The sequence below is a fragment of the Oncorhynchus kisutch genome, linkage group LG7 (assembly GCF_002021735.2).
Source record: "Oncorhynchus kisutch isolate 150728-3 linkage group LG7, Okis_V2, whole genome shotgun sequence".
In the NCBI taxonomy this organism is placed as follows: Eukaryota; Metazoa; Chordata; class Actinopteri; order Salmoniformes; family Salmonidae; genus Oncorhynchus; species Oncorhynchus kisutch.
The window spans coordinates 8,687,276-8,712,515 of NC_034180.2; the positions used below are offsets into that span (position 1 = coordinate 8,687,276).

Below are 25,240 nucleotides of genomic sequence, written 5' to 3' on the forward strand. Positions count from 1 at the left end.
AAATAATCTCCAATCAAGTTGTAGAAACATCTCAAGGATGATCACTGGAAACAGGATGCACCTGAGCTCAATTTCTAATCTCATAGCAAAGGGTCTGAATACTTATGTAAATAAGGTGTTTCTGTTTTTTTTTAAATACATATATAAATTTGCAAACATTTCTAAAAACGTGTTTTCGCTTTGTCACCATGGGATATTGTGTGTAGATTGATGAGGATTTTTTATTTAATTCATTTTAGAATAGGGCTGTAACGTAACAAAAATGTGGAAAAAGTGAAGGGGTCTGAATACTTTCCGAATACTTCATATCCTGTATCCCATTTTCAGGTGATCCTGCTGCTGCTGCTGTTCTTCATGAGGAAGCGCGTGGCCCTGACCATCACCCTGTTCCACGTAGCGGGCAAGGTGTTCACTCACCTGCCCCTGCTGGCCCTGCAGCCCTTCTGGACCTTCCTCAGCCTCATGCTCTTCTGGGTCTCCTGGCTCGGTGTGTTCCTCTTCCTCGGAACCACAGGTCAGAATGGAATACAACTTTGTCACGTTGTGAAACAGACATTTTTGTTAATGTCTTTATTTTCCCCTTTCAACAAGATTTTATGTCTAAATAAACCTTTTTGGCGAGGATACCATTTTTTTTTTTACAGAGTTGTTCCAATTTTTTTATGCCCTGAAAAATAATAAGGTAGTGAGTGGACTTGCGTCACTACGGAAAGTTTGGATACTGTACGTATGGACTGTTTGGTTCATTTCATCCTGCTAGTGATGTGATGATTAATCATAGAGATCCTATTAAATTACTAAATGGGCTGTGTCATAAACCCACAAAGTTCCATAATGGGGTGAAAATGGCAGCCATCTTGGTCAGGGAGAAATCCAAAACCAGTTGAATTAGAATAAATGACAGTATAGGCACGTGATGCACTTCCTGTCTTGCAGGAAAATACAAGTAAGGTATGTGATGCATCAGAAATTGTGTAATGGAATTATAGTCAATATCAAATATTGTCATATAAATACAGTTTATATGTGTTTTACACACATTGTCTGTATAAATAGCCTCTCAAATATATGTAAACGGACCATAAATGTCTCAGATTTCTTAGAAAGCTGTGAGTGCTATTATATGAGTACATTTACATGCACACTAATAATTCAATATTAAAATGATTATGGCAGAGTATGGAAATATTCATGTAAACACCTTACTCTACTTATCTTATTTGGCGTGAGGTCAAAATTGAAGTAAGCATACACCGATTAAAACACCTGGTTTTCTGAGGATTCTTTCAAATTATTAGGACACGTAAACAGCTTAATCAGCATTCCAGCTGTGTATTTGATGTGCGTATGTGCCAGAACCGGTAGCGCAAGCCTCCCTCTTATGCGCGAGTGAAGTGAGTTCGGAAAAACTGAAAATATGCATTTTAGAAATAGTTTTCGCATAGAAATGTTATATGTCCGAACTCAGAATCAAATAGGCTTGGCAAAACAACATGGTCACTGGTGGAACGTTTATTTTCATTGCCGATTTTCTGCAATTATTTAAGTCCCATCAGGTAGCCTGCTTTCAGATGTGTCCATGTAAACAGGATAATTAGGGAAATCATTATTCTTGCGAAGCATGTAAACGTTTTAAACAAAATATTATATACTGAACAAAAATATAAACGCAACAGGTAAGTTGTTATTCCCATGTTTCATGAGCTGAAATAAAGAGCCCAGAAATGTTCCATATGCAAAAAAAAGCTTATTTCTCAAAAATGTTGTGAGCATTTCTCCTTTGCCAAGATAATCCATCCACCTGACAGTTGTGGCATATCAAGAAGCTGATTAAACAGCATGATCATTACACAGGTACACCTTGTACTGGGGACAATAAAAGGCCACTCTAAAACGTGCAGTTTTGTCACACAACACAATGCCACAGATGTCTCAAGTTTTGATGGAGCGTGCAATTGACATGCTGACTGCTGGAATGTCCACCAGAGCTGTTGCCAGAGAATTTAATGTTCATTTCTCTACCATAACCCGCCGCCAACATCGTTTTAGAGAATTTGGCAGTACGTCCAACCGGCTTCACAACCGCAGAACACGTGTAGTAACCACGCCAGCCCATCAACTGATTTGAGCCAGTGTAGGACTGTGGATTGACCGCATTGTTTCAATGGAATGTTGGCACATTGTCAGTTAATTAGAAACATTTATGGAAACATTCCTCTACCGACCTACACTCATACAGTGCAGATAAATTCTTCACATTCATTATTTTACACACTATCTAATGACAGCACTGCCAAACCATGGTTGACCAACATGGGTGACCTTAGGACCATCACAAGAAGGTTCATGTCCATTCTAGTATTCGAATTCCTGCTTCTATGTGATTAACACACTCATGTGACATTTTGGAACTGAACGCGCATGGCTAGAGTGGCATGACTCGACGCCCACTCTTATTTAGATTCTTGGGTCGGTCTGGTGCTGTGGGTGGCAGCTCGGGCGCACAGTCAAAGAAAAGGTCTCTGAAATCTACCCAATACATCATGTTCTCCCTCATCAACAACAACACCAGAGCAACCTCCAATACAACAAAGCGTCATGTTTTTGTAGAATCTGTCTGCCTACTATCTTCCTTTGTCTGCCTTTTAGCTGTTCCTGGATGTTATTCAGATTAGAGTTCGATAAACTAGATAACCTTTAAAAAGAGTGTCCAACAAACTCAACCGAGCTGCAGTGTTTGTTGTTGAAAAATGGTGCCATCTTGCTGTATTATATTTGAATGAAAATATTTTCCCCAAAAAATCTTCCAGGAACACAATCATGATCCTTGAATGCCTTGCAGATCAGAGGAGATCAGCCTGCCCCTAATCTTGGCTGTAGGGAACCCTGTAAAGAATGAGAAGATTGACTCCTAACCTTAGCTGTGTGCCCCTACAGGCACCCTGTGCAGAGCGACCTCGAACCCTGTCTGTGTGTAACCCCTACAGGTAGCCCAGTGCAGAGTGAGGAGACAGGGCTGGTGGAGTTTCGTATGTCAGGTCCACTCCAGTACATGGTGTGGTACCACGCTGTGGGCCTCATCTGGATCAGTCAGTTCATCCTGGCCTGCCAGCAGATGACCGTGGCCGGAGCTGTGGTCACCTACTACTTCACAAGGTCAGGAGAGAGTGTTGTGATGAAATGCTGTTGTGATGAAATGCTATGTGAGGAAACACTATGTGATGAAATGTAATAAAAGTAATGGCATGCTTGTGATGTGTTCACTTGGAAATATCCCATATCAGACCTGGGTACAGGTTTCTGGGTTTCTTCTGTCAAATACAGTGCCTTGCGAAAGTATTCGGCCCTCTTGAACTTTGCGACCTTTTGCCACATGTCAGGCTTCAAACATAAATATATAAAACTGTATTTTTTTGTGAAGAATCAACAACAAGTGGGACACAATCATGAAGTCGAACGACATTTATTGGATATTTCAAACTTTTTTAACAAATCAAACACTGAAAAATTGGGCGTGCAAAATTATTCAGCCCCTTTACTTTCAGTGCAGCAAACTCTCCAGAAGTTCAGTGAGGATCTCTGAATGATCCAATGTTGACCTAAATGACTAATGATGATAAATACAATCCACCTGTGTGTAATCAAGTCTCCGTATAAATGCACCTGCACTGTGATAGTCTCAGAGATCCGTTAAAAGCGGAGAGAGCATCATGAAGAACAAGGAACAAGGAAGTTTAAAGCCGGATTTGGATACAAAAAGATTTCCCAAGCTTTAAACATCCAAGGAGCACTGTGCAAGCGATAATATTGAAATGGAAGGAGTATCAGACCACTGCAAATCTACTAAGACCTGGCCGTCCCTCTAAACTTTCAGCTCATACAAGGAGAAGACTGATCAGAGATGCAGCCAAGAGGCCCATGATCACTCTGGATGAACTGCAGAGATCTACAGCTGAGGTGGGAGACTCTGTCCATAGGACAACAATCAGTCGTATATTGCACAAATCTGGCCTTTATGGAAGAGTGGCAAGAAGAAAGCCATTTCTTAAAGATATCCATAAAAAGTGTTGTTTAAAGTTTGCCACAAGCCACCTGGGAGACACACCAAACATGTGGAAGAAGGTGCTCTGGTCAGATGAAACCAAAATTGAACTTTTTGGCAACAATGCAAAACGTTATGTTTGGCGTAAAAAGCAACACAGCTCATCACCCTGAACACACCATCCCCACTGTCAAACATGGTGGTGGCAGAATCATGGTTTGGGCCTGCTTTTCTTCAGCAGGGACAGGGAAGATGGTTAAAATTGATGGGAAGATGGATGGAGCCAAATACAGGACCATTCTGGAAGAAAACCTGATGGAGTCTGCAAAAGACCTGAGACTGGGACGGAGATTTGTCTTCCAACAAGACAATGATCCAAAACATAAAGCAAAATCTACAATGGAATGGTTCAAAAATAAACATATCCAGGTGTTAGAATGGCCAAGTCAAAGTCCTGACCTGAATCCAATTGAGAATCTGTCGAAAGAACTGAAAACTGCAGTTCACAAATGCTCTCCATCCAACCTCACTGAGCTCGAGCTGTTTTGCAAGGAGGAATGGGAAAAAATTTCAGTCTCTCGATGTGCAAAACTGATAGAGACATACCCCAAGCGAATTACAGCTGTAATCGCAGCAAAAGGTGGCGCTACAAAGTATTAATTTAAGGGGGCTGAATAATTTTGCACTCCCAATTTTTCAGTTTTTGATTTGTTAAAAAAGTTTGAAATATCCAATAAATGTCGTTCCACTTCATGATTGTGTCCCACTTGTTGTTGATTCTTCACAAAAAAATACAGTTTTATATCTTTATGTTTGAAGCCTGAAATGTGGCAAAAGGTCGCAAAGTTCAAGGGGGCCGAATACTTTCGCAAGGCACTGTACGTTAGCTGCACTTCATTGAGCTTGCCTGGTGCATTTGAACCAATGGAATTGTCCCAAAAGTGCAAAGCACACCCATCTTAGCTACAGCACAGCGCCTGCTTTATTGGTCCATTAGTACGGACAACACTATTTAATCCCAAGTCAGTCCTGTATCAGTTAATTGGACTATTTTACAACTCTTCTTCTTTTCCTCCATCCTGTGGTGGACATCAGGAATAAATCTCAACTGCCCATGACCCCCATCGTGTCGTCTATGCTGCGTCTGACCCGCTACCATCTGGGCACCGTGGCCAAAGGCTCCTTCATCATCACCCTGGTGGAGATCCCTCGCCTCATCCTCACCTACATCCACAACCAGCTGAAAGGAAAAGTACGTACTTTATCTCATTCAGCTATATCAAATGTGTATTTGTCACATGCGCCGAATACAATAGGTGTATATCACTTACATCCACAATCAGTTCAATGGCAGGGTATGTAGGGTGTTCACGCACTGGTCTAGAATGTTGAGGAAAAACGGGGCAATTCAAGAGAGTACTACAAAATGAATGTCAAGACGTAGTTTTCTTTGCCCTATGTCATTATAAATCTCATATAATGAATAATTCAATTGTTCTCTACAACATTATAACCTTAATAATATAATTGTACTTTTTAAAATTTGATTTAACCTTTATATTGACAGGGAAGTCATACTGAGACTAGGATCTCTTCCACAGAGGAGCCCTACATAAATACACCAAACACATACAATATACAAAATTACAAAACATATGAAGAAAAACAAATCTAAATTGAATTCATGATGATAGATACATAGGACGTTTCTGCATGAGTGCTTTGTAGATAAACACAAGCAAATGCTGCTCTCTCCTTACATGCAAAGAGACCCAACCCACTTTTTGATACAAAACACAATGGTGAGTTCTGTAACCATGACCAGTAATAAACCTAAGGGCACAATGGTGAGTTCTGTAACCATGACCAGTAATAAACCTAAGGGCACAATGGTGAGTTCTGTAACCATGACCAGTAATAAACCTAAGGGCACAATGGTGAGTTCTGTAACCATGACCAGTAATAAACCTAAGGGCACAATGGTGAGTTCTGTAACCATGACCAGTAATAAACCTAAGAGCACAATGGTGAGTTCTGTAACCATGACCAGTAATAAACCTAAGGGCACAATGGTGGGTTCTAGGGTTTGAACTATTGTTTTTCTGAAACAATTCTATATTGAATGGACTTATTTGTATAAACCTTGAATTAATTAATAATGTTATGGGTGAACACACTTGAAAAAGGACGGGTGGCTGCGACCCACCCCTTTTGAAGGTCCTCGGATAAATTTTTTGGAACTCAGTCGAGGTCTCAACTTACTGTTCCGAGTTAGAATAGTAGAATACACAAGGTGCAGTTTAGAAATTTGGTCGTACATCAGCGGTTTCTCTCGTTATGTCAGTCACTTAAAGTTTAAGTGACAGCTTTTTAGCAACATAAAATCTTATAAAAATTGGTTCATATACACCACCAGGAAGAATATCATATCTTTTGTTTACATTTTCTGACAAGGGAACACTTTAGATATGGTTATTGAAATACTTTCACACTTTCCTAGAATGTTTGAGTAGGACGTAGGGTAAGATATTTGTGAAAATTCTATTGTGGTAAAGCGACCGTGCATTTCGGCAATTTAATAGACACGGCATAAAACCTACCCCCCCCCCAAAAAACGTGTCAATCTTGTTCAGGGCCGGACTCTACACAGACCGATGCACCATAGCCAATCAGAGCTACAATAGGTCTATATGGAAATAAGCTATTTGCCTCACCGGCCTGCCATTATTCAATTTGAACTGAACTGTGTGTTTACAAGCAGTAAGTAACAACAGCACAACATTAGAAATCATTTGCCAAAAGCAACAAAGATACATTTTAATGGCTTTCTGCAAATATGTATATACAGAGGTCCTCTTACATTGAGAAGGGTGCAACTGCAGCCCACAATTTGGGGTGTTCCTGCATGTGGGCATCCCTGCATCTGCAGGAACCCCTCTTTATACTTCTGTTGGTCAATTTGTTATTGACTCCAGTACATAGGCGGGAGGCAGGGGCACTTCAGTAGAGTAAATGGTGGTAATGCACCATAATGTTGGATGCCAACATCCGATAAACCCCACAGAAGAAGAACAGGCAGGGGTGACAACAGTAGTTAGCTATAGCTAGTACACACCGGTAACGGTAGTTAGCTATAGCTAATACACACCTGTAGTGTCCTTCACCCCCGCCTGTCGGGTAGTTTTCCCACAGTTCTGTAAACGACAGCAAGGGCAGGTGTTCGGCAGGCGGGAGTGAAGGACACTGTGTGCTAGCTTAGCCAGCTTGTCCTAAGTAGGACTCTGGTACACAGCAGGCGGGGGCGTCACCGTGTGCAAGCCAGCTAACTACAGTAGTAAGCTAGCACACAGTGTCACCCCAGCCTCCCGCCTGCTGTGCTAGCGGTGACGACCAGTAGACCGTGTCCTTCGCCCCTGCCTTTTGGGCACTGTTTTCACGCAATTCTGGTAATGATGTTGAAGGCAGGTTTAGGTTTAGCAGGTGGGAGCCAAGGACACTGTCTACCGACTTCGGTACACAGCAGGCGGGGCGAAAAATCTCAATACTCATAATACACATTTTGACAACTGAATGGGAACGGCCTGCTCGCCCATTTGATCGATGCCAAATACATTTAATAGACAACTAAGAGATATGCTTGCTAACTGTGCATACGTTGTTCAAGTTCAACGTAGCTAGCTTGCTAGCTAGCAAAGTGACACCCGCATCTCTAGCTGAAGCCACCAAAAAACGATATGACAGGGGAAAAGGCGGCCACTCACCAACTCGTGCCATGACATGACATCCTCCCAGCAGCTAGCTAGCTAGCGAATGTTAGGCTCCTTGTTTTTAGCTTGCTAAATAAATAGACACTCTAGCCTATGAGAGCGGACCAAGTAATTGGGTGTCACTCTAAAGCGGGAAGGTGGAATAAACGAGTCAGGAGTAGGTTTTCTTGATTGAACACAGTTCTCTATTGAGGGCATTTGGTCAACACAAACACTCCAACATAATCAATGAAAATCTTCTAAGGAAAAAAACATACATCTTCTTCTCCAGATGAAACAGGAACACAATAGGATTATCTTTAAACTACAACAAAAAGTCACGGGATTGTCACCGTCTTAGTGGTTCTTCATGGATAGCTCCTCTCTCTCGGTGGCCATCTTCCAGCTATAGTTTCCCCTCCTCTCTGCTGGTTCCATTCTCTCTCTTATAGGGAAAGGAGAGTATGTCATTAGTACCGTCAGCTGTGCTTAATTGCCTCTGGTTACCTTGTCTCCCATGCCTTGTTGGGCTACTATCCATGAGCCCAGCCTGCCCTCTGGTGGTCCTTCCACATACCTTCCCCCCCAGGACCGAACCGGAGGGTCGGGCGCCAGACGCACCGTCTTGGTCGCGTCGGGACAGCGCGTCTGCATTCCCGTTCCTCGATCCGGCCCTGTGGATGACATGGAAAGAGAACGGTTGTAAAGACAAAAACCATCTGGCTATTCTGTTGTTATTGTTTCTCTTACCAGCCATCCACGTGAGGGGCGCATGGTCAGTAACTAATGCAAACCTCCGACCCAGTAGGTAGTACCGGAGATAATCGAGGGCCCACTTGATGGCTAAGGCCTCTTTCTCTACGGTCGCATACCTCTGTTCCCGATCGCTGAGCTTCCTACTAATGAAGAGAATCGGCTTCTCTGCTTCACCTTTACCCTGAGCTAGTACGGCCCCGAGCCCTGTATCCGAGGCGTCGACCTGCACAATGAACTCTTGTGAGAAGTCCGGAGCCTGTAGAACGGGATCAGAACACAGGCCATCTTTTAGCAATTGAAAGGCCTCTTCCGTCTCGTCTTTCCACTCTACCTGGTTTGGCAGGTTTTTCCTGATGAGGTTTGTGAGGGGGTTGGCAATGGTTGCATATCCCGGGATAAAACGGCGATAATATCCTGTTATCCCTAAGAATGCCCGAACGTCTCGCTTGGTCCGGGGTCGAGGCCAGTCACGAATTGCCCTGGTCTTCTCTGCCTGTGGGCGTATTTTCCCATTCCCCACGGTGTACCCCAGGTATTCCGCTTCGGTCAGGCCCAGGCAGCATTTATTTGGATTGGCTGTCAACCCGGTGGCTTCCAAACTCACGAGCACCGCCCGTAATCGCAGGAGGTGACTATCCCAGTCCTCGCTGTGGATGACCACATCGTCTATGTACGCCGCTGCATACTCTTGATGGGGCCGTAGAATGGCATCCATGAGGCGTTGGAAAGTTGCAGCGGCACCGTGCAGTCCGAAGGGCATCCTCACATACTGGAAAAGCCCCTCTGGGGTGGCGAAGGCAGTCTTTGGGCGATCCTCCGGAGCCACCGGCACTTGCCAATATCCCTTTGTCAAATCCAGGGTAGTGATGAACTTGGCCTTTCCTAAGCGCTCCAAGAGTTCATCCACACGGGGCATGGGATACGCATCGAATGTAGAGATGGCATTCACGCCCCTAAAGTCGTTGCAGAGTCTCATACTACCATCGGACTTGGGGACCAGGACTATGGGACTGGACCACTCACTCGTCGAGGGCTCGATCACGCCCATCCTCAACATCTCCCTCACCTCTTTCTTAGCGATGACTCGGCGAGCCTCAGGAATCCTGTAAGGGCGGATATGCACCTTCTTGCCGGGTTCCGTGTGGATATGGTGGAACAGGACATCTGTTTGTCCTGGGAATGGAGAGAATATTCGACCGAAGTTCATAATCAGCTTGTCTAGCTGTCTTGACTGCTCCGGTAGGAGAGTTTGGCCACGGCGCACCTGTGGTAGAGTCTCCTCTTTTCCTTTGCCCTCCAGGGCCATCAAAGCCACCTCCTCCTCTCGTCCATGGTACGTCTTCAGCAGGTTTATGTGATAGAGTTGGACCTTCTTCCTCCTGTCAGGTTGCTTGATGAGGTAATTGACCGGTGAGACCCTTTTCATTACCTCGTAGGGCCCCCTCCACTGCGCCAGCAAGCGATGTTCGGCCGTGGGCACAAGCACCATCACTTTCTCTCCCACGGTGAACTCACGGGGGGTCGCGGACTTATCATAGGCCTGGCCTTGGGTCCTTTGGGCCTTCTCCATATGCTCCTTGACTATGGGCCACACTGCTGACAGGCGGTCTCTCATCAGGGTAACGTGTTCTATTGTGGATCGAAAGGGACATGGTTGGGTCTCCCAGGTCTCCTTGGCTAAGTCGAGGATTCCTCGACAGGGTCTGCCATAGAGCAATTCAAACGGAGAGAATCCAGTGGATGCCTGGGGTACTTCTCGCAGGGCAAACATTAAGTGTGGGAGAAGCATGTCCCAGTTTTTCCCGTCTCGGGACACCACTCTTCTCAACATGCTTTTAATCGTTTTGTTCAAGCGTTCACACAACCCGTCTGTTTGAGGGTGGAATATGCTTGTACGTATCTGTTGAACCTGATATAACCGACACAAGTCCTTCATCAACCGGGACATGAACGGGGTTCCTTGATCGGTTAAGATAGTCTTGGGGAGGCCCACACGAGAGAACATCAGGAATAGCTCCTTGGCAATTCCCTTTGACGACATGTTACGCAGGGGTATGGCCTCCGGGAACTTGGTAGCGTAATCTATAACCACTAGGATGTACTCGTGTCCTCTGGCGGATTTTGGGAGGGGCCCTACGAGGTCCATAGCTATGCGTTCAAAGGGAGTCTCTATGATGGGGAGAGGAATCAAAGGGTTACGCAGGTGTGGCCGTGGGGCTGTACGTTGACATTGATCACACGTCCTACAATACCTGGCCACATCCCGGGTGACCCGGGGCCAATAGAATCTCTGCATGATTCTGTCAATAGTCTTGTCTCGTGCCAGGTGTCCTCCTAGGACGTGGGAATGGGCTAACTGTAGAACTGTATCCCTGTATGGCCTAGGCACCATTAGTAATTCCTGGTTTTCCCCCCTTCGTCGTACGACCCAGTATAAGAGACCCCGCCTGATTGCATAGTAAGGAAGAGGGGGCTCACCTGATCCGTCGACGTTCCTCCCGTCGATCACCTTCACCTTCCTCATGGCCTCCTTTAGGTCTGGGTCTCTATGCTGCGAGGTGCCGAACTGTCCCTTTAATTCCTGGTGCAGGTCGACCTCGGTAGAGGGATGTGGAGGATGTTCCACATCCCCATCAGGGGTGACCGAGGAGAATCCCTTCCAGGTTCCCTCCTCGGATGGAGCTTCAAATATATCCCTTAGCGCCTGGTTGCTCCTTCCTTCCTGCGTTGTGTATAACCCTTCACATGTGTCTTCATCAGTGGTTTCCTGGAATATCTGTCGTAAACGTTGGGTCGCTATTTCTTCCTCTGCTGCAGAGGACGAGGACGCGGCTACGTCTCCTTGTAGGACTACTACCTCGGGCTTGGATTTTCTCTTCTTTCCTGTCCCCCTTCTTCCCGTGCATAACGTCATCTGCCGAAGCTCCTTATATAGGGGACAGTCTCTCCCGATCAATAATGGCACTTTCAGCTGGGGCACTTTCCCTGCCCTGACTGTACACCTTCCTTTTGGAGTGAGAATAGGCAGATTCACAGTGGGGTAATAGTGGGTGTCTCCATGGATACAGGATACGGCTACTTTGTCTGGTAGCAGTGTTGCGGAGGTCACCATCCGCTCCTCTACTAACGTAACCATGCTTCCCGAGTCGAGAATAGCTACCACATCTTGTCCTTCGACTCGCACCGGAATCTCTGAGGCTGGGGCTATCTCTGCTAACCAACAGTGTTGATCCTGCCCCCTCAAAATGGGATGTGTGGGGGTAGGCAGTGATGACTCCGTGACCATGGGCTCATCCTTGCTAGGACATTGTGGGGCATAATGGTTGGGAGACTGACATTTATAACACCGACCCTGCTGTGTGGTGGCTGACTTCTCCCACCTCCGGGGGGGGCTTGGACGTTTCGGTGGCGGGCGCGCCGGGGTGAGTCGTGGTACGGGATTGGAAGACTCCTTCCGTTCCTCCTTGTCACTTTTTAACAACTCCCCTGTAGACCGATATGTTTCCACCGCCTGGGCTATGTCGTCGGCTGACAACGGGTTGGCTTGCCCCACAACCCTTTTTAAGTCACTGGGCAATTCTCTCAATATCTTGTCCACTACGAGAGTCTCTATCACATGTCCTACTCCCTTTCCAGGTTCTAGCCACTGTTTCGTCAGTCGTATTAATGCGAAGATCTGGGCACGGACGGGTTGATCAGCTGTATAGGTCCATTGATGGAACTTTACAGCCCTATCTCTGGCAGTCAGCTGGTACCGGGACAGGATCTCGGTTTTTAGTCGCCCATAGTCCTCAGCTTCGCGGGAATCCAGGTCAAAATAGGCTTCCTGAGCCACCCCGGTCAAAAGAGGGGCTAATGCGCTCGCCCATTCTGTGGGCGACCACTCTTCCAAGGTGGCCGTCCTTTCGAAGGTCATGAGGAAGGCCTCAATATCATCCTCCTTGGAGAGACGAGGTAAGATGGCGTGAGCAGCCGCTCTTGGCTTAACTCTAGGTTCTTCTCGTCGGCTCAGCTGTTGTTGCAGGAGTTCTATGGTTGTCTGCTGTGCCGTGATCAACTGTTGTAGTAGGGCGTTATCCATCGTTCTTGAATGGTTCCTCCGGGTCTACTGGAAGAATCTTGATTTACTCACTTATCCTTGTGTCACTCGTCCACCTAATGCCCGCATCCTCCACCAATGAGAGCGGACCAAGTAATTGGGTGTCACTCTAAAGCGGGAAGGTGGAATAAACGAGTCAGGAGTAGGTTTTCTTGATTGAACACAGTTCTCTATTGAGGGCATTTGGTCAACACAAACACTCCAACATAATCAATGAAAATCTTCTAAGGAAAAAAACATACATCTTCTTCTCCAGATGAAACAGGAACACAATAGGATTATCTTTAAACTACAACAAAAAGTCACGGGATTGTCACCGTCTTAGTGGTTCTTCATGGATAGCTCCTCTCTCTCGGTGGCCATCTTCCAGCTATAGTTTCCCCTCCTCTCTGCTGGTTCCATTCTCTCTCTTATAGGGAAAGGAGAGTATGTCATTAGTACCGTCAGCTGTGCTTAATTGCCTCTGGTTACCTTGTCTCCCATGCCTTGTTGGGCTACTATCCATGAGCCCAGCCTGCCCTCTGGTGGTCCTTCCACACCTATTAGGAACGTTATGACTGACTTGAGATCATTGCCCTTGCCAGTTTGCTTGTATTGATGTTCCCTGCCTTAGTTTTGTCAGTTTTTGTCCAAAATATTGAGTCATTGAAACTGAAACAGTGCATCCTGAATGGGTGGAGGCAGCAAGCAATCAACCAGGGCAGCAACCTAATAGCAATATTTTTGTTACTAGCAGTAAATGTATTGGTGAATTATATTAATCATGCATTGAACTGCATTCATCTGTTTTGCCAACAATGCTATATTCTGCGTCATAGAATTTGGAGTCAAATAGAATCTATTTTTAAAACCTCTTATTGTCTGTTTGTTTCATATATGCAAAGTAGTTAAAACGCTGTCAGTTCCACTTTAATTAGCCCATGTCTGCTAAAATTTTTTTTTATTGCTAAGTTAGTTTAGCAGCTAGCTATCTAAAATGTATCTGCACCCCATGGCAAAATGTGTAGAATTGCAGGAAACCTGCTTTAAAACAGCAACATTTTCTCTACACCCCATGTCAAAATGGTGTTAAACATGATTTTTGAATGACTAGCTGTACCCCACACATACAATTATTTGTAAGGTCCCTCAGTCGAGCAGTGAATTTCAAGCACAGATTCAACAACAAAGACTACATGTAGGGAGGTTTTCCAATGCCTCACAAAGGGCACCAAAAGCAGACATTGACTATCCCTTTGAGTAAGTTATTTATTACACTGTGGATGGTGTATCAATACACCCAGTCACTATAAAGTTGACAGAGAGGAAAGAAACCACTCAGGGATTTCACCAATGGCGATATTTAAACCAGTTAGAGTTAGATGGCTGTGATAGGAGAAAACTGAGGATGGATTAACAACATTGTAGTTACTCCACAATACTAACCTAAATGACAGAGTGAAAAGAAGGAAGCCTGTACGCAATACTAATATTGTTTGTAATAAGGTACTAAAGTAATTTAACTTTTTGTCCTGAATACAAAGCATTATGTTTGCGGCAAATCCAACACAACAGAGTACCACTGTAATGGGTGAGTGCTGGTGGCAGGGATGTCAGGTGCAGGAGGGTGAACTTGGTATAAACGGAGCAGTTTAATAAGTATTCAAAAACTCTGAAAACCAAAATATACTAAATAAAATAAGAGGGTGCAAAACCTGTCACACACCAGAACATAACTACACACAAACATACAACAAACAATCACCGACAAGGACATGAGGGGAAACAGAGGGTTAAATACGCAACATGTAATTGATGGGATTGAAATCAGGTGTGATGTAAGACGAGACAAAATCAATGGAAAATGAAAAATGGATCAGCGATGGCTAGAAAGTCGGTGATGTTGACTGCCGAACACTGCCCGAACAAGGAGAGGGACCAACTTCGGTGGAAGTCGTGACAACCACTCTTCATATTTTCAAGCATGGTGGTGGCTGCATCATGTTATGGGTATGCTTGTCATCGGCAAGGACTAGTGATTTTTTGTGGGGGGTAAAAATAAAAGAAACAGAGCTAAGCACAGGCAAAGAGGAAAACCTGGTTCAGTCTGCTTTCCAACAGACACTGGTAGACAAATCCACCTTTCAACAGGACAATAACTTAAAACGCAAGGCCAAATATACACTGGAGTTACTTACCAAGACGACATTCAATTGGCTTGACAATCTATGGCAAGACTTGAAAATGGCTGTCTAGCAATGATCAACAGCTAACTTGAAAGAGCTTGAAGATATTTTTCAAGAATAATGGCAGGTTTTCAATAAGAATAAGGTTTTCAAAGCTCTTTGGGACTTACCCATAAAGACTAGCAGCTGTAATCGCTGCCAAAGATGATTCTAACACATATTGACTCAGGTGGTTGAACAGTTATCTAATAAAAAAAATACAGTGGTTCCTCAATGAATCGTTTTGAGATTATGCCGCAGGACTTCATTTGTGGTTTAGTATGTTATGCTGCGTCACTGCTTCATTGCTCCAGACCACCACAAGGGGGAGGTAGAGCACTGATTATGCTTTTGGAAGCTGTACATTTAAAAATATATATATATTCCATGATATTATTAAGATATATGTGTTGGCTGAATATAAGCAGCAAGTGATGTTTGCTAAATAATCAAGTTGATGGCGCAGTCATATAGCCTCGGCACCTACATAAAGCTGAGTGACTCACTCATTCATGGCTTTGGATCAAAAATAAATAAGTACCCACATTCTTTCTGATAGTCTAGAAGTGAAAAATAGAAGTGATTATAAAAGTCACAACTCTACAATTTTTCGCTAGTTTTGGTCTCACATAAGCACTTTTTTTTTTTTTAAACACCAGGAATATATAGACCTATGTACTTAGACCTATGAACACTTAAAAAACTAGAGTCAGGGTTAGTGCTTTGTGTATGTTATTGGTTATCCTGACCCGGATGCCATGTATAATAGTCTCTAAAAGGACAAATGTTATCACCCTTTCTTGCACAGTTTCCTTTCCTTCCGTTTCTTGCATCCTTTCAGAGAGACAATTTAAACAGCCACCTGTTTAAATTATATCATTATATATCAAAAATATTCAATTTTATTTGGAATGGCAAGCAAGACAAAATTAAAAGGACCGATTGTCTCACCCCATGTTCAAGAATGGCCTTTTCCCCCTTTATGAAGTTTCCAACCACTTCACTTTCGGTTATTTGAAAATGAAATAATCTCCAAAATATAGTTGTTTTTTAAACAAGGATTTAGAAAATGAGATTATGAACTCTGCAAACAACGTTTCGAGTACGAGAATGAGAATGGTAAATGACTGTAATTAATACATTCATTCAATACAAAAGAAGCCACCCATCCACCCATTATGGGCTATTAGCAGGACAATAGAATATGGCCAAGAAAGAGGGTAGGGGGGAATTGTATTGTCAATTTCTCAAGCCAAAACATCTTGATGGTCTCCACCAGTTCATCTTTGCTTGTAGAGTTACGGATGAATGTTTTCAGTTGATGCCAAAACAAGTTAGATCGGGTTTAAATCAGGAGACCTACATGTGGAGATGAAAAATATATATTTTTTAGATATGCTGTAGGCCTACCGTAGGTGTTGTAGGTCTTTTATTTAACCTTTATATTACTACATAAAGGTCTGCTTACTCTGCTGGTGCCTTGACCCAGTTTTTGCCCTCATTTGCAATGCAAAATTAATTGCAAAGTCCCTCTTTGTCATGCAAATTCACTGAATCCCCAAACAAATTTCCACTGCATTTCAGCCCCGCCACAAAAGGACCAGCTAACATCATGTCAGTGATTCTCTCGTTAACACAGGTGTGAGTGTTGACGAGGACAAGGCTGGAGATCACTCTGTCATGCTGATTGAGTTCGAATAATAGAGTGGAAGCTTCAAAATGAGGGTGGTGCTTGGAATCATTGTTCTTCCTCTGTCAGCCATGGTTACCTGCAAGGAAACGTGCCGTCATCATTGCTTTGCACAAAAAGGGCTTCACAGGCAAGGATATTGCTGCCAGTAAGATTTCACCTGAATCAACCAGTTATCAGATCATCAAGAACTTCAAGGAGAGCGGTTCAATTGATGTGAAGAAGGCTTCAGGACGCCCAAGAAAGTCCCGCAAGCGCCTGGACCATCTTCTAAAGTTGATTCAGCTACGGGATCGGGGTACAACCAGTACAGAGCTTACTCAGGAATGGCAGCAGGCAGGTGTGAGTGCATCTGCACGCACAGTGACGCAACGACTTTTGGAGGATGGCTTGGTGTCAAGAAGGGCAGCAAAGAAGCCACTTCCCTCCAGGAAAAACATCAGGGTCAGATTGATATTCTGTAAAAAGTACAGGGATTGGAATGCTGAGGACTAGGGTAATGTAATTTTCTCTGATAAATCCCCTTTCTGATTGTTTGGGGCATCGGGAAAAAAGCTTGTCCGGAGAAGACAAGGTGAGCGCTACCATCAGTCCTGTGTCACGCCAACAGTAACGCATCCTGAGACCATTCATGTGTGGGGTTGCTTCTCAGCCAAGCGAGTGGGCTCACTCACAATTTTGCCTAAGAACACAGCCATGAATAAAGAATGGTACCAACACATCCTCCAAGGGCAACTTCTCCCAACCAGCCAGGAACAGTTTGGTGACGAACAATGCCTTTTCCAGCATAATGGAGCACCTTGCCATAAGGCAAAAGTGATAACTAAGCTGCTCGTGGAACAAAACATCGATATTTTGGGTCCATGGCCAGGAAACTCCCCAAACCTTAATCCCATTGAGAACTTGTGGTCAATCCTCAAGAAGCGGGTGGACAAACAAACCCCACAAGTTCTGACAAACTGACTGCCATCAGTCAGGATGTGGCTCAGAAGTTAATTGACAGCATGCCAGGGCGGATTGCAGAGGTCTTGAAAAAGAAGAGTCAACACTGCAAATATTGACTCTTTGCATCAACTTGTAATTGTCAATAAAAGCCTTTGACACTTATGAAATGCTTGTAATTATACTTCAGTATTCTATAGTAACATCTGACAAAAATATCTAAAGATAATTGATAATTGTGTACTAAAAACATCCATGTGTTTTTGCAGAGCATGCAACCATGCCGACAACCTCAAATGACTGCCTCGCCTGGTTCACCAACTACTTCTCAGATAGAGTTCAGTGTGTCAAATCGGAGGGCCTGTTGTCCGGACCTCTGGCAGTCTCTATGGGGGTGCCACAGGGTTCAATTCTTGGGCCGACTCTTTTCTCTATACATCAATGATGTTGCTCTTTCTGCTGGTGATTCTCTGATCCACCTCTACGCAAATGACACTATTCTGTATACATCTGGCCCTTCTTTGGACATTGTGTTAACAAACCTCCAAACAAGCTTCAATGCCATACAACACTCCTTCCATGGCCTCCAACTGCTCTTAAATGCTAGTAAAACTAAATGCATGCTTTTCAACCGATCGCTGCCCGCACCTGCCTGCCCGACTAGCATCACTACTCTGGACGGTTCTGACTTAGAATATGTGGACAACTACAAATACCTAGGTGTCTGGTTAGACTGTAAACTCTCCTTCCAGACTCACATGAAGCATCTCCAATCCAAAATTAAATCTAGAATCTGCTTCCTATTTCACAACAAAGCCTCCTTCACTCATGATGCTAAACATACCCTTGTAAAACTGACTATCCTACCGATCCTTGACTTCGGTGATGTCATTTACAAAATAGCCAAAAACACTCTACTCAGCAAATTAGATGTAGTCTATCACAGTGCCATCCTTTTTGTTGCCAAAGCCTCATATACTACCTACCACTGCGACCTGTATGCGCTCGTTGGCTGGCCCTCGCTTCATATTCGTCGCCAAACCCACTGGATCCAGGTCATCTATAAGTCTTTGCTAGGGAAAGCCCTGCCTTATCTCAGCTCACTGGTCACCATAGCAACATCCACCCGTAGCACGCGCTCCAGCAGGTATATTTCACTGGTCATCCCCAAAGCCAACTCCTCCTTTGGCCGCCTTTTTTTCCAGTTCTCTGCTGCTAATGACTGGAATGAATTGCAAAAATCACTGAAGCTGGAGACTTATATCTCCCTCACTAACTTTAAGCATCAGCTGTCAGAGCAGCTTAACGATCACAGCACGTCTACACAGCCCATCTGTAAATAGCCCACCCAACTACCTCATTCCCCAAATTGTTATTTATTCTTGCTCTTTTTGCACCCCAGTATCTCTACTTGCACATCATCATCTGCACATCTATCACTCCAGTGTTAATGGTATATTATAATTATTTTGCCACTATGGCCTATTTATTGCCTTACCTCCCTAATCTTACTACATTTGCACACACTGTATGTAGAGTTTTCTATTGTGTTATTGACGGTACGTTTGTTTATCCCACGTGTAACTCTTGTGTTGTTTTTGTCGCAGTGCTTTACTTTATCTTGGCCTACCTGGTTAAATAAAGGTGAAATAGAATAAAATGAATAAAACATCTGTGGAGAAATGGCTGGACAACAGGCCTCACAAAAAAAAAACGCATGGTTCCACAGAATAGCAACTGGGATGGACCCCGAGGCGAATATGGCTTCTTCATCTACATGTTTATGCTTTCGTTTAATAAAATAATGATAAAAATTCTCTTTCAAAATGCAGATGTTTATTTCGTTATGGATCCATAATGAATTACAATGGGAATAAATATCACTGAATGACAGAAATATTGGAACAAAGTAGGCTTTGATCTATGCCTGGGACTGCAGGACACAGAGTTCTTTGTTTTGTCGGACGAACCGTTGGGTCGAAACTACAGAACAGTACAAAACAAGAGAACACATTATTCATCCACAGCTACATCGAAGTCTGTGGAGGGCTGAGTACATCCTTTATTGTATTCACTTATACAGTATCAACATGATATTAACTTATAGAGCTAATAAGAGACTAAAATAACTGTGGGTAAATACAGTGCCTTCAGAAAGTATTCATATCCCATGACTTATTCCACATTTTGCTGTGTTACAGCCTGATTTCAAAATTGATTCAGTTGATTGTTTTTCTTACCCATCTACACACATACACAATAATGACAAAGTGAAAGCATGTTTTTTTGAAAATACATTGAAATTGAAATACAGAAATATCTCATTTACGTAAGTATTCATACCCCTGAGTCAATACTTTGTAGAAACACTTTTGGTGGCGATTACAGCTTTGAATCATCTTGGGTATGTCTGTATCAGCTTTGCACATCTGGATTTGGGGATTTTCTCCCATTATTCCTTGCAGATTTTCTCAATCTCTGTTAAATTTAATTGGGGAGCGGTGGTAAACAGCAATCTTCAAGTCTTTCCACTGATTTTCAATGTGTTTCAAGCCTGAGCTGTGGCTGGGCTACTTAAGGACTTTCACATTCTTGTTCTGAAGCCATTCCAGCATTGCTTTGGCTGTAGGCTTGGGGTCATTGTCCTGTTGGAACATAAATCTTCACCCCAGTCTAAGGTTGTTTGCACTCTGAAGAAGGTTCTCATCAAAGGAATTGCCTGTATTTGGCTCCATTCATTGTTCCCTCTGTCCTTACCAGTCTCTGCCGCTGAAAAGCATCCCCATAGCATGATACTGCCACCACCATGCCTCATGGTAGGGATGGTGTTAGATGGGTGATGAGTTGTGCTGGTTCTTCAGACATTGTGCTTTGCAGTCATGCCAAAGAGTTACATCAGACCACATAATCTTTTGCTTTATGCTCTGTCTTTCATTTGCCTTTTTGCAAACTCCCGGCGTGCTATCATGTGCCTTTTTCTCGGGTGGTTTTCGTCTGGCCGTTCTCCCATCAAGCCCATATTGGTGAAGTGCTGTAGAGACTGTTGTTCTCCCATCTCAGCTAAGAACTCTGTAGTTCTGTCAGAGTGGTCATTGGATTCTAGGTCACCTCCCTGACTAAGGTCCTTCTTGCCTGGTTGCTCAGTTTGGTTGGACGGTAGCTCCAGGCAGAGTCTGGGTAGTTCCATGTTTTTTAAAATTTCCCAATGATGGAGACAACTGTGCTCTTGGAAACTATCAACACTCTAGAAATGGTTTTATACCCTTCCCAGATATATGCCTCATCACAATTCTATCTAGGGAGATCTATGGACAGTTCCTTAGACTTCATGGTTTACTGTAGTTTCTGCTCTGACATGCCTTGTTAACTGTGGGACCTTTATATAAACAGTAGTGTTTCTTTATAAATCATGTTCAAACAATTGAATTGGCCACAGGTGTACTCCAATCAAGTTGTTTTGTGACATCTCAGGGATGATCAAAGGATATTGGATGTGTCTGAGCTCAATTTGTAGTGTCATTGCAAAGGGGTGTGAATACTTATGTAAATGAGATATTCCTGTTTTCACTTTGCATTATGGGGAATTGTGTGTTGATGGGTGAACAAAATAATATATGTAATCCATTTGAATTCAGGCTGTAACACAACAAATTGTGGAGTAAGTCAAGGGGTATGAATATTTTCTGAAGGTGCACTGTAGGTAGATTTGAATAATCAAAGCAACATAACTTGTATTACTTATTTAAGTTAATGCCAGTTAAGTTTTCATTTTCAGTAAGCACACGCATTTATTATCCATATTAAGATGTACAGAACCGTTTTCATTTCATGATGAAATTTCAGAGGAAATCTGTGAACATTCTAATGTGACATGTCAATCTGACTAAATACACTAATTTTGATGATTTGTAAATTGTCTGTTGCAGAACAACAGTTCCCTCATTGTTTAACCAGTCTGTGTGATTGACATGAGAGATGATGAGAGGGGCTGAGTTTTTGCGATCAGTATTATTACAGGATTCAAAGAATGGAAAGAGTATCTCTGTAAAGGTGCAGACAGTGGAAGAGTAGATATGAGACCTGGCCTCCACATCATAAAAGGAGACCTGACCCTCCACATAGTCCACAAACAACCCCACCTTCTGGGGCTTCTCTCTCAGGGAGAGAAGGCAGTCCAAAGTCCATTCTCAGGGCTCAGTGTGATTTTAACCCTTCCTGTCAATGGGCTCTCTGGCCACTCCTACATCCCAGTCAGTCTTCCCCTTAACCGTCACCTCATAGTAAAATCTCCCAGAGGAGAAGCCATCCTTTCCGAGGGTCATAGCATAACGATTAAACCTTTTTGGATTGTCCGGAAGATTCTGTGGTGTGTTTCCATGTCTTACTTGTTTCCCGTCTTCAGACAGGATCAGACTGGAATGTGCTGTATCAGGGTCCAGAGACGTAAGTGTGATTTCAGGCAGCTTCTCCATCTCTTTATTCAGCGTCCAGCTAAGACAATAGCTCTCCTCGCGGTCCCCACACACATATCACTGAGAACACTGAGCTCAGTGATTTACTGCCCCAGCTCTTTAGAGCCCTTCAGCCTGCCTCTCTACTGCCTTCTGCTTCTCCTCAATCACCTCAACATGCTCAGCCTGGCTTTTCTCAATGGATTTCACCAGAGTACTGAAGAACTGCATACACTCTGCTGTCATAAGTCTTGTGGTCTGTTTCAGTGCAGAACTGACACACACACGCCTGATCATTACTACAGAACACCTCCAGGGGTCTGTCATGCTTCTTACACATCCTGTCTTCCAGGTTCTCCACAGGGTCGATCAGCTTGTGTCTCTTGAACGCTGGGGCTATCTGATGAGGCTCCAGGTGAGTCTCACAGTAAGAGGCCAGACACACCAGGCAGGACTTCAGGGCACCGAGGTTCATCACAGTGCTCATGTCACAGGGCTTTTTTGTCAACGTTTGGGAGGGGACTCCATCTCTACCCCCGTCTCTCATCCTTTTAAAATTCTCTACAACCTCTCTGAAGGTCGTGTCGACACGAAGCTCAAGTCGTCTGGAGAATTGCTTCTGTCGGACATCGACACAGGTCGTTGCTATCCCAGTACTTTGTTATACAGGCCATGCAGAAGTTGTGTCCACACGAAGTGGAGACTGGCTCAGTGAACACATCCAGACAGATAGAGCACAGAAACTGCTCTTCAGACAGGAGACTGCTGGAGGAAGCCATATTTAGAGAGAGAGAGAGCAAACACTCTCTGAAATACTTCAGATCAAAATACTAAAAGACTCCAGCTCCAGATTATAATCAATCAATAATGCATTATATATATATATTTTTACAGAGCATTATTTATTTCCTCTAATGACAGTAGAAATTAATCAATTTTCTAAATATAGTTAAACATAGCTACGGTAGATAAAGAAAACAGGAGATGACCATATCAGGTAACATTTCTTCACCAATCCTTGTAAATCTCTACTGACCCGTGTCTGTGTAAAAGAGTGTGGACGTGTTCTCCGATGTTTATTTTCTGGACTATAGTATCAAAAAAACTACCGGAGAGTCAGCATCGTGAAGATACTTTTCTGAAGAGTTTGAGGGTGTTTACTCGTGTGTACAACATACAGTAGTAGGTGTATCCCACCCAGTGCTGTTCTGTGCTCTGGAACAGAATTAACCCTTCACATGGCTTATTTCTGTCTTCATTCTTTTACCATTTCAAAATCAAACAGGGTTGAACAGTTTAAACAGGAGTGTTCCATTTTTTTTTTTACTGATTTAGGTCGAAAAAGTGTGAATCAGAAATGTTTAAACATAAAGACCTATTGCAGGTGTATGGAAGGTTTTCAGACAACAACAACAAGTTAAAATTCCACACAGGGATGAAAAAATAGTGTCAGTCTTGGCAGATTTGACAATTAATGAAGAAGCAAGACATATCCCAGATTGTGTTGTTAAACGTTCTCGCTTTCACTCATACCAATTACCAGTTTGTCAAGTCAGACAATGGGTGGAGAACTAAAACTGAATGTGTTTTCTGTTGGTAGGAAAATGCCTGTGCTCGCTGTATGCTGAAAGCCTGCATCTGCTGCTTGTGGTGCCTGAAGAAGTGTCTAACATACCTGAATCAAGTAAGTGTCCTATCAGACAGATTGTCATCTAAGATGTGGATTATTCTCACTATTACACACATTATATCATTGACAACAGTCTATTTTACAAGGGAGACTCATTCCAAGATGACACATTGTTATTGACGATACTCCTGCCCCTGCCTGTTTTCACCACAGAACGCGTACACGGCCACAGCGATCAACAGCACCAGTTTCTGTACGTCGGCGTGCGATGCCTTTGTCATCCTGGTAGAGAATGCCCTCAGAGTGGCCACCATCAACACCGTGGGGGACTTTGTCCTCTTCCTGGGAAAGGTAACGGCCACATAGCGACGCCATTTTAGCGATATTTCAAGCATAATAATACTATTCGATCTATCACCCTCTCTTTTTCTCTTTTCTCCCTTTCCCACCCCCACTTTTCTCCATCTTTCCCTGTGTGTGTGTCCAGGTACTGATCGTCTCCTGCACAGCGTTCGTCGGTGTACTGTCGCTCAACTACCAGCGGGACTACACGGTGTGGGTGCTGCCCCTGCTCATCGTCTGCCTGTTCTCTTGGCTGGTGGCCCACTGCTTCCTGTCTGTCTTTGAGATTGTGGTGGACGTGCTCTTCCTCTGCTTTGCCGTGGACACCAAGCACAACGACGGCAGCCCAGGCCGAGAGTTCTACATGGACAAAGCCCTCATGGTGAGGGGAAGGGAGGCGAGGCTGGGTGGGAGATTATGGCTGGGTCCCCGATTCTCCACCAGTCATGGATTAAAAGCAATGGATTGGTGTATCACAGATAACAATGTAAAGAAATGTCTTTAAAAAATGTATCTTGCCAGTCGTGGCGTGGCAAGATCTGGTGGGACCATTCTAGCCAATGCGTGGGCAGATACGCAGATACGCGTGTGAACAACAGGCACAACTCCGACAGGCACAGCTTGCCGGGATTTCACATGTCCTACTTATGTCAGTACAACTGAAACAACCTAAGCATTACGAGACTTCTATTCGATCAGATAAGCCTCATGTAGTAATTAAACCATACAATTTTTTGCAAAACAAATTTGACCCTCATACAAAAACCTTTTTAAAAACACCATCTGTTGGAGAAGACACATCTTGGGCCCAGTTATCCCTCTCACGTCGCCTTTTCCTCTCTGCTGCAATCGCAGGCTAGAGGGAGTTTCCGCCATTGTTCAATTCTTTGGTAGAATTGTGGAGAATCGGGACGTAGCCTTATATATATATATATATATATCTCTCTGTTTCATTATCCACACTAACATTCCAATGTATCAGGCAACACATTCTCACTGGTATGCTAGTGTGGGTAATGGAATGTAGCCATTGTTTTTGCAGTGCCACTTTTTAATCCATTTCTATATGGTGAATAGTGTTTATGTACGTATTGCACCAAACTCGCCTTGTTACCTCAACACCCGACACACACATTCACCCTCGCTCTTCTTTCTCCCCCTTACCTCTCTCTGTAGGAGTTTGTAGAGAACAGTAAAAAAATGGCGGGAAGGGACCGGGCCGAGGCAGGTGGAGACGGTCGTGAGATGAAGCCCATGGTGAGTTAACAAAACTTTTCCAACAGAGAATGCATTCACTTACCTCCATAATCTAGAGTCATACACCCAAAATGACGATGC

At 43.8% G+C, this 25,240-nt stretch overlaps 1 protein-coding gene across 1 annotated transcript in view; it reads left to right on the forward strand.

The window, feature by feature from the left end:
• Positions 1 to 25,240, forward strand: part of LOC109894154 (choline transporter-like protein 1) — a 38,497-nt gene that overhangs the window by 12,276 nt on the left and 981 nt on the right. Inside the window, exons 9-15 of the mRNA XM_020487397.2 lie at positions 328 to 514; positions 2,988 to 3,156; positions 5,138 to 5,294; positions 23,531 to 23,614; positions 23,774 to 23,911; positions 24,048 to 24,284; positions 25,079 to 25,159. Of these exons, the coding sequence (XP_020342986.1) occupies positions 328 to 514; positions 2,988 to 3,156; positions 5,138 to 5,294; positions 23,531 to 23,614; positions 23,774 to 23,911; positions 24,048 to 24,284; positions 25,079 to 25,159 (1,053 nt within the window). The remainder of the gene's footprint in view (positions 1 to 327; positions 515 to 2,987; positions 3,157 to 5,137; positions 5,295 to 23,530; positions 23,615 to 23,773; positions 23,912 to 24,047; positions 24,285 to 25,078; positions 25,160 to 25,240) is intronic.